At 35.5% G+C, this 10,847-nt stretch overlaps 1 protein-coding gene across 2 annotated transcripts in view; it reads right to left on the bottom strand.

Annotated features, from left to right (window-relative positions):
* Positions 1-3,616: 3,616 nt before the first annotated feature.
* FAM199X (family with sequence similarity 199, X-linked) overlaps positions 3,617-10,847 on the bottom strand; it is a 28,458-nt gene continuing 21,227 nt past the window's right edge. For both annotated transcript variants that reach the window (XM_058536424.1, XM_058536425.1), the window contains exon 6: positions 3,617-10,101. In XM_058536424.1, the coding sequence (XP_058392407.1) occupies positions 9,931-10,101 (171 nt within the window). In that variant the 3' untranslated portion in view covers positions 3,617-9,930. The remainder of the gene's footprint in view (positions 10,102-10,847) is intronic.

Here is a 10,847-nt window from a genome sequence, read left to right as displayed (position 1 = left end):
TTAATAGTAATGTACCAATGTTAACTTCTTAGTTTCAACAAATTTACCACAGTTACATAAGATGTTAACATTAGGGGACTGGGTAACAGTTATATAGGATCTCTGTCCTATCTTTACAACTTTTCTGTAAACCTAAAATTATCCCAAAATAAAGTGTTTATTACAAAACAATAGATGCCCAGGCCTCACCTCTGAGATTTCTGATTTAATTTGTCTGGGTGAATGAGGGTGGTGGTGATGGTGAAGCACCATTATTTTCTGAAAGTTCCCCAAATGATTCTGATGTTCAGCCAGAGTAGAGAATCATTATACTAGTGGTTCTCAAACTTGAGTGTGCATCAGAATCCTCTGGGGCACCTGTTAAAACAGATTGCTGAGCCTCACTCCCGAATTTCTGATTCAGAAGGTCTAGGGTGGGGCCTGAGAATTTGCACCTCTTACAAGTTCTCAGGTGATGCTGATTTTGCTGGTGTGGGGTCCACACTTTAACCACTGCTCTATACCAAAATCTTAAGGTAGTTTCTCCCAAACCACTGTGAAAAGTAGTGGCATGATATAAAGCAGTGCGATACAGTGGAAAGAACACTAGTCTACTGCTCAAGAGATTTGGATTCTAGTGCTTAATTTGTCATCATTCAGCTCTAGGACCTGGATGAAGTACCTCACTTCTCTTGGCCTCAACCTTCTCAACTGCAAAATAAAGAGACTGGTTTAATGACCATTAAATCGAAAAGTCCAATCTCTTTCAAGTTTTCAGATTACTATCTAGTTCTGCTTTCTCAGATTTGATAAACGATTCCGTGAAATCTAACCCAATATTTCTAAGACATTTGTGGAAGATTTTTCTCTAGAATACATTATGGTTATGAGGTAATGAGGACAATTTTAATCAATAACCAGAGCTAATACATTCAAATTAATAACATCTTCATTCCACATCATCACCATACACCTAGTCCAATGACGCTGTCACTGCCCAAATACTTCTGGAACACTTTTCTTTTATATACATCAAAGCCAGTTTTTAGGCCACACAAGAAAACCAGTCTTATTACTTTTAAAATCACATCTCATTGACCAAATGTAGCAATTTCTAGTTTTCTCACCCACATTAACCAGCAGCCTCCAAATGACCCTTGGTTATTTCCAAAAACCAAAATTGCCCTGAAAGGACAGTCTTAGCCATTAGGGGGAAGAAAACTCATTTGAGAACTTGATAAAAGATATGGAGCCCTCTCCAGAAAAATACATCAGCATGCCAAAAAATTTTGCAACAATTTTAATCCCTAGACTCCAACTTAAAAACTCCTGATCTCAGGAGATAAAGATTCACCACTACCAAGAACATCCAAATGTTCAGAAAAGACCCTGAAGGAATAGTTTGGAGGCAACTACTCTGGAGGAAACAAATGCAGAATAGGAAAAGCACTGGACTTGGGGTGTGAATAGGCTCCTCAAGATTTGGTTTCCGATTTTGCGATGTCACTAACAAGCTTTGGGCAAAGAAGTCACTTTCCTCTTACTGTAAATTTCCTCATTTGCAAAATGGAGGCAAGGAGAAAAAGGGATTGAGCTACATCAGTGGTTCTCTGTGCGTTCACTGGACCAGCAGCACCAGCATCTCCTGGGAACTCATTAAAAATGCACATTATCAGGCCCCACCCTAGACCTACTGAATCAGAAACTCAGGGGGTTGGGCCTGGCCATCTGTGTTTTAACAAGCCGTCCAGGGGATTCTGATGCACACTCAAGTTGGAGAACCATCAAGCTAAAGAAATGATCTCCAAAGTCCTTTTAAGCTCTTAAATTCTACAATTTATTTGGAAAGTATAAACTTCAGTGAGTTAGAATACAAAACAAAAACCAATGGTCTCAATCACATCTGTTAAAAAAGATTTCCTTAAATTAATCTCTAAGGGATAAAAGGATAAGAATCTCTTATTTTTCCTGATGTCTCCCACAGTACCCTTGCAAAACTCTTTCTAAATACTAGGTATTCAAATCTTTATCTTGTGGGCCACTTTTGGCTAAAAAAAAATTCTTGGACCCAGAGGTAGGTAAGACAGAAAATACCTGGTTCAACTCATCTTGAATAGTTATTTCCCTCCCTCCTGCCTGCTACCCAAATTATTTCATGGCTTTATTAACAAAGTAGTAAGGAAAACAACTGGAATTTGTTTTTATCTAAAAGAAATAGATATCTTACTTCCAATGAGAATGTGATCAAGACACACCATCAGGACTTATAAGTATTCTACCTTAGTGCTAACTAAATGCAGAATGATTTTGAAATTAATGAGACTAATGGTTATGGTTTTGATTTCAAGCAAGTAAACCAGATATTTGATTATTAAGGAATTATTTGTATTTATAAAGGTATGATAATGCTTATCATAGTTATGTATAAAATAGGTGTCCTTATCTTTTAAAAATCAGATACTGAAATATTTAAAAATGAAATATGTCACCTGAGGTTAGCTTTATTATCATCAGGAGTTGAGGTAAGGTGATTGGGCGGGGGGTTAAAAGAAACAAGATTGGCTATGAGAGAAGAGTTGAAATAGATCTGGGTATGTGGGGATTCATTATATTGTCCTACTTGAAAAAATTTTAAGACAAAGCTGAAAATATATAAATTCAGTTATCTGTTTTTAAGAGAAAAAAAAAAGCATATAATGGGATCCTGATGATCAAATGAATAAATTGTTAAAAAGGTTATTTACCTATTACAAAGGGAAATAACACTGTACCTAAATCTAGTATCTATCAACCTATTACTAAGAAACAGATAATGTAATATAAACATCCTACTTACCATGAGGTCCAAACTGACAGCAAGGAGAGGGTGGAGGATTGTCAGACCCAAGTAACAGTGACTCTATTAAGGCTTATGCATCACAAGAATAAAGAAATACTCTGAGGGATGATTCTGAAATTCACACTTATTTGTAAGCACCGTTTTAAAAAATGGAGTCTTTAAAAATTTATGCCCCAGCATTGTCACTTAAAATTGTTTTTGCATCAGAGAAGGATGAACTCAGAGAAAGCTGCATAGCACTCTTTGCAACGTAAAAACTGAGAAACTGGCACCAAATTTCCACATTATTCAAACATTAAATCTTATTCATAGTCAAATGAAATAGTCAATATTTGAGAAATTTCTCCATTAAACCACCAAGTTCCCAACTTTGGTAGCGGCTTTAGTGAAGGAGAAAGTGAACAACAGCTTGCTCTCCCTCTCACACCAGTCACCTCCAACAGTTAACTGCAGGCAGCAGTTGTGAGTCACTCAGTACTGTCCACTGGTAAACCATCAAATCTCTAGATCAGTCCTGTCCAATAGACCCTTCTGTGATGATGGAAATGTTCTGTATCCTATGGTTTCCAATATAGTAGCCTCTTGCCATATGGGGCTACTGGGCACTTGAAATGTTGCTAATGGGACCAAGGAACTTAAGTTTTATTTAACTTTAATTCAATTAAATAGCCACATGTGGCTACTGGCTACTATAATGGACAGTACAGCTCTAGAGTACCTAAGAGAAGAAAAAAACACACACACACGTTTCACTTAATATCTAACTCACATTTATTAAAAATTGAAGATCGCAGGAAAGCATGAATAAGACTGGCTTTATTAAACAAGCTCAATTAACTTACCTTTGACTAACAAATGAAAATATTTAACATCACGAAAGGAATTTTGAGAATGAGGTTGATTCCAACCTCTGAAATTAAAAACAAAAGAAAAGCAGCTAAGATATTTTCCGAAGGAGAGAGCAACCACAGACCTCCCTCTAGTGGCAAGAGATGAAGTTGCTGCTGAAAAGCTGAATTGCCTCTGTATCTATACATAAAACTGCTCACAGACATTTCTTGTATATAACTTAAAAAGACTCTAATATGTAAGGAAAACAGAACTGATTTTTTGTAAACAAAAGTTAGACATAATTTCACTTACTATGAATGCTAATCTCTCTAGAAATCTGGTCTCTCCCAGAAAAAAATGATTTGCCAATGACATTTGGGAAATTGGGGCTTTCACAAAACAAAAGTTTATGGAGCCTTAACCAAACTGTAAGCAAAAGAAAAGAGAGCAATTCTTCTCTGTTGATAACTGTTCTAGGATGGAACATGAAAGGAGTGGATTCAGAAGTATAAAGTAGTAAGCAGCAGTGGGGTTTGTAAAAATCCATGGTACATCAAAAGAAACAATTAAAATATTACAATTGTTCTTAATAACCAGAACAACACTTTTCATTCTGATATTCAGTTTCAAAAAACAGTTCTGCCACATTGCCAGTTTTAATTACAACCATACATACTCATTTAGATATAACTACTGAACTACTACTTTCAAGTACAAGAAGGAACACAAAATAGAAACGACTTGTGTTACAGCTATTGTTTTCCCCTCACAGCTTCAGGAAAAACAGCTTTTATATACACTGTAGTAAGTACAGAATGTACAGAAGACAGTTATATATACAAAAGTGCATTAATATAGTAATACATTTAGCAGAAATACAGGAAAATAATCCTGGATAACAATCTGATACATTACAGTATTTAAGACTACTTGAAGATTCTCCAAACCAACTTCCTACTTGCTTTGGTTATGATATTGATGCTACATAACTAATCTTTAAAACTAAAACAAAAAAATCGAAATGTTTAACCATCTGTGAAATGTTTCACATATACTTGTGTTTCTCTTTAATAGCTGTTGACAACAGTTCTATTAAACTCCCAACACAAAGATTTAGAATGGATGATACCTATATCTAAATTAGAATATTCAAGGAGGAAATTAAATTGATCCACTACAGGAACAGACATGGTCTGCTCCATTCCTAAAAGCCTCAGCTAGATAACCTAACCCCAAAGTCTCAACTTAAATCCAATTGGTCAGCTACTATTAAAGAGCAAGCAGCTCCACAAAACAAGCCATGGCTTCAGGCCACTGTTCCTTAGAACAATTCAGAATAGGTAAGTGTTAACTTGTCATTTATACATATTAATTCTACAACTACCTCTATATAGTCAAAATGCATATGTATAATTAGAGCAATTCTCCTCTTTTCTACCCCCATCCCTCACCACAAAAAAAGAACACAGATTTCCACAGGTTCCATTGACCACAAAGATGTAACAAAGAAATTTGACAATAAAGAAAATGTACTGCATATTGAAATCAGAGAAGACCAAACCAGTTTTTCTGAGTTCAGTATGAATGTAAATTAAATATTGATTTACCATCATGTGATCTAGGTTAAAACATTAATAACCTTAATTTAAAATACAATTGTGAGGGAGGATGAAAATAATTTTAATATTAGAAAAAATATGAAAATAAAATTTTAGTGAGTCAACTCAGATCTTCAGCTATACCATGCAACTTCCTTACTCTTAAAAGCCAGTTAATCAGAGGAATTTTCAGAGTTCCTTCTAAGCCTTTTGGAACAAGTAAATTATTTTCCAAAGAAATAAGAATTAAGCATTCTAAGGAGCTATGTTCCAGATACTATGCTGACAGAGATGCCTAGGTCTAAATATCTCTCAGATGCTTCTCACCCACTTAGCATAATTTCATTGTAAAGATAAAATTTATCTTACTTTGCCAGACTTAAAACGAATCCAAAGTTATCACAGTACATGTGTACACAAATATTTATTTTCTAACTAATAGTCCTTTTAAGGATTAAATTTACCTCTAAGTTTAGATATGTTGAATGTCAGTATCAATACTGACATCAATACTATTATTTGAATGCAATTGGGAATTTTCCTATCAACCATCTCAAACTGTAAACTGACTTTAACCTTCTCCCAATTCCAAGCAAACAGTTTTCTTGAAGATAAAAGTGCTAAAAGGTAATTTGTTTAAGGGGAGGGGAATGTTCCAGCTATTACACAAATGAATGCAAAGACTCCCTAAAGTTAACAAGAGCATCAACTTGCTATATAATCTCTGTTCATGAAATACTTTTGCCTTGAAAATTATCTTTTCCAGATACTAAGAGTTATCTGATTTTACAAAGTATTCTGGCTTATGACCTTTTTCAGGGAAAAAAAAAATAAAAGAATACATTAGGCTATACTGTAGATAACTTTCAATGTTCTCCAGTGACCCAGCTGGGCCAAAAATAAACTTATGCAAATGAAATTTAAGAACTGAAGGTTTGGGGCCGGCCCGGTGGCGGAAGCGGTAAAGTGCGTGCTCTCCGCTGTGGTGGCCCCGGGGTTCGAAGGTTCGGATCCCGGGCGCGCACCGACGCACTGCTTGTCAAGCCATGCTGTGGCAGCCTCCCATATAAAGTAGAGGAAGATAGGCACGGATGTTTGCCCAGGGCCGATCTTCCTCAGCAAAACAAAAAACAACGACAACAAAAAAACAATGATCTGAAGGTTTTTGTTTTGTTATACACCCTATTACCATTGATTGGTTCAATTTAATGGCTTTGCTTACTGATATCCAACAGCATGGGCATTTTATAAAACGAATTACAGCATTTAGATTATTTTTGAGTTTGGAAAAGCCTGATATTGACAAAAAGTACAGAGTTCACCTTTAAGGCACGTGAGGCTATATAGAGTAAGCCACGAACAAAAATCTCTACTAGAGAATCTGGAAATAAGACTTCTACATTTGTCATGTACTAACATTTTTGGCTTGATTATGAAGACATTTGATAAATTTCACAATTTTTAAAGCTCATCAGAATCTGGATACCTTTATACAGTAGTTCCCTGATATTTTTCCTTTATGAGGGGATTTAGCACTTTTAAGAGATTTCTAAATAAAATGAGATGTCCACCCAATTGATAGACTCATTAAATTAGAAGTCAGTTTCTGGGTTTAATTCAGCAATAACAGTTAACCCAAAGGACTAAGGAAACGGACAAAACTGCCACAGCCTAACAAAAAATGAGACAAGTCTCATGAAAAAAAAAGTGTTATTTTATTCTAAGTTCTTGTTGGGACAGAATGAATTATCCCTTTATACTCTACTACACATTATACTACATTGCCTTACTTTAATTCAGTTGCAAAACTGTAGAAAAAGATATGCCATTTTGTTTAACTCGAGGTTCATACTTGAAAACGCTGTGGTGGGGACTGACAGAATTCTACAAAAATCTCTTTTTTTCCCAGTTTTATTGAGATATAATTGACATACATACAAGACCTCTAATAAAATGTTTCTGGATAAATCTGAGGGGACATTCTCATGCCCTCAGTTAACAAGGTTTATTTTTAAAGGGGAAGACATTTGCTCCAGTGTCTGTTCTCTACAGATGAGAACTGACACTGGGGCAAATAAGTCTCACGTTTTTATTAATTGGTTACTTAGGGTTTATATATAAAAAGAAAAAATACTGAGTTGGATTTGTTTTAAATTGAACTCAGAGATATACCAGATTGAATAAATTTTACTTATTCCAAGAAAGAAATAATTCAAACTTGAATTATTTACATGAAGCATTAAAACAGAAAAAAACTATATCACATTAACAAAGGCAAGAGAACTTTTGCCTTTTTCTGCTGGGTTTTTTTTTGGGGGGGGGAGCGGGATGGAGAAAGACTATAATCTCCCTCTTCGATCATAAGCAAACTCAAGTTGTTTTAATTTTTTTCTTTTAATCAGAGGAGGTATTTTCAATCTCCTCCAAACCAACTTTATGGACTATCTCTAATTTATAGTACCGTAAAGAAAGTGCATCCAGATTTACACAAAATTTCATGGTGCACTTTGCTATAAACATGCAAACCTGTATAAACTTTTTAAACTGGTTTTGTGGTGCTTTGGTAAACTTGTTTAATAGTGACTTAAGTTAAATCTAAGGTAATAAGACTATGTGATTTTGGGGAGAGTAGAGAAATTGTTCTTATTACATCATGACTCCCTGTTTAGGATTTTCTTTTACTGATCACTGTCAAGTAAATTGTTTCCAAGTATTTAATAGATAAATGCTGCTCTATGGTCTTCAAAAGTGGCCTGTTTTCCTTGAAGAGCAGGTAAAGAGAACAGACAATCATTCTCTGAAATTTTGCTTTTGCTAAGAGCAGGCAGAGAATTCAGCGGTATTTGCTCTTCTCTCCATTTACTCTTCCTATACTTGGAAGGGAAAACACAGCAAGGTTGACCCTTTCCACCTTCCTCAGAGTACTCTGGGGTCTATCCCCAAGCTCTCTTTGGGCCCTCTAAGCTGCTTAGGAGTACCAAAGAGGGGGTAAGAGGAAAGTGAGAAGGACTACTCCAACTGATAACCATATACATACATACTTTTATTTTAGCAAAATTTTAAAGTATAAATTTAGTAGTCTTCAAAATGTTACACCCATACCACAGACCTCAGCAAAGCTGCAATATATCAATTTTTATCCTCAGTTTCAATTCTTTAACCTTCAAGGAACCAAAATGAAATCAAATTTTTCAAAACACATGATTGTAAGCAAAGGTTAAGCCTTTATATCAACTGAGAATTAAGAATTAAGTCGTTAATCTTTTTCTTAACAAGTTACTTGATTATGATAAAAAGTTAAAAAAAGTAGAAATCCTTTCAACCTGTGACTCTAAAGTTTAAAAAAATATCGATTACAACTTCTCCTAAAGAATCATGATTACCTCTCAAAAGTTATCCACAATAAAAAGAAATTAATTATGAAAGTCAGAAAGCAGCTTGATTGTCAGTAGTATCAGTTTCCATCTTTTTTAACCCACGTGAATATTTAAAGACATATGGTAGAAGAAAAGGAATCACACTACTTCTAAAGTTCATGATAACAAACTCTCCATGAAAACATTTAAAGAAACTCCATGATTTCACATTTAAAATTAGAGTTCTATTAGCAGCTAACAAGCTAACTTTTTTTTTTGCTATATCTCACTGCTTTGTGTATTTCTAGCAATTTATAGAGAAGTTTAGCAGAACTGTAAGGGTTTTCTTTAGTTAATTTTGAACATTTACCTGTTCACATGCCAGAAGCTGTTATGTCAACTATTTAAAAATTAGAGCTGTGCTGGAAAAAAAATGACCTACAAAAAGAACTTGAGAGAGATATTTTCTGCCTTTGAGACAGCTTCACAGCCTAAAATTTCAAAAAGCAGTGGAAAAGCAGAATTGGTTGTTTTGTTTAATTGCTTTCTCCATTTGAATGGAGCATCAAGTCTAAAATTCAGCTACTAGTAACACTATTTCTTCAGTAGTTATCACTTACAGAAAGGATTCTGAATTCACATAAAGTGAAAAACAAAAACAAACCTAACAGGAAAGATATTAGGGCCTATTTTTACACCTTTGAGTTAATAATGAATGAAAACAGATACAACTAAACCTAATGAAGGCACTATTGTAAACAGAAATCCACACCCCACCCCTACAACCTCAAAAAAAGATGTCCACTAGGAATTGAGAATTATGCTATGGCCCTTTAGAAAAGTAAACTAAGAACTTGTAACATTAAGAAGGAAACAATTATAATCTCTACACACGTACATATACTGACAGTAAACTACTTGTCAGCAGTACCTTGAAATCCTCTAAACTGTAAAAGTACTAGTCTTTGAAAAAGCCCACTTAACCACCCTAAAGTTTAAATAGTCAAAACATTTACTAAATCAGTGGTTCTTAAAACCAGAGTGGGCGGCAGAATAACCTGGTGCTTGTTAAGATACAATGCTGGGTCCCTCCCCCAGAGTTTCTAATTCACTAGGTCTGGGGTGGGGCCCGATAGTATGTATTTCTAACAACTTCTCAGGTGATGCTGAAGCTGCTAGTCTGGGGACCACCTGCTGAGAACCACTGGCCTAAATTATGAATGGTACATCAGCACAGCCCTAACCAAAAGTTTGGTCAAGATGCATGTAAACAAATAAGGATAGAATACTTTAATGCTTAGAAAGAACGCTGATAAATTCACTCTTATTACATCAAAACATCTACATCTGCTTCGTGGTCTTCCTCAGTCACTTTCAAGGACAGCACTTCTTCATTAAGGAAGAGCCCACTGAGCCTCTCCTTCCGAGCCTGCCTCTGCTCTTTCAGCTGCCTCTTGCGTAAGGCCTTCTGCTGTAACTTCCGCTGCTTGGATCGCTTCTGTCAAAATAAAAATGTCTAAATCAGTAAGGTTCAGTTCTGGCATACCCACCCCAAAGTATTTTATGGATCAAATTCTATATTTTCAGAATTTTTAGAGATGTTCAAATTCCTTTGCAGTATGACCCTGGTTCTGGTAAGTGAGACTTTGGCTTAGACTTGAAAATGATTCTTCAAGATTCTATTTTTATGGTATTTGAGACCAGTGAATCTTCTGATAAGGAAAGGTTGAAACGTGATCATTTTGGCTAGCTATGGATAACCAATCATTTCAAAGACTTTTAAAATCAAATTAAGGTACATTGGTGTCAGTGCACAGTGAACATATAGTGAACAATACTGAATACAAATGTAGAGAACATTGCCAAAATTTCTAATGCTTATGCTTTTAAGGTGCCTTTCAGGCAAAAGCACTAGGAATTTAACAATGGCTGGGAAAGAATCATGTCTTTTTCATATTAGGCAAATACCATCTTGAAAGCCCATTTAGAAACCCAGTGGGTACTCTATTCCGTGTCACTGGTGCCAAAAAGGAATGACCACATATCCAGAGGAATCCCTTGGCAACCAACAAAGCTGCCTATGTTTCTCCTACTTTGGTAAGAGCCAGAGAAGGAGTCATTGTGTATCTTCTAGTCACCACTGAGTTCCCAAAGAGTTATAGAGACACCCTTATCATCCTTAAGTTGGCTCCAGACTGTCGCCACTGCAAGGAACCGAACTCTCCTGCTAAGCATCACAGAACC

This window comes from Diceros bicornis, chromosome X, assembly GCF_020826845.1.
Source record: "Diceros bicornis minor isolate mBicDic1 chromosome X, mDicBic1.mat.cur, whole genome shotgun sequence".
NCBI lineage: Eukaryota > Metazoa > Chordata > Mammalia > Perissodactyla > Rhinocerotidae > Diceros > Diceros bicornis.
The sequence above is the reverse complement of the archived record's forward strand: the minus strand, read 5'-3'. Positions and strand labels throughout refer to the sequence as shown.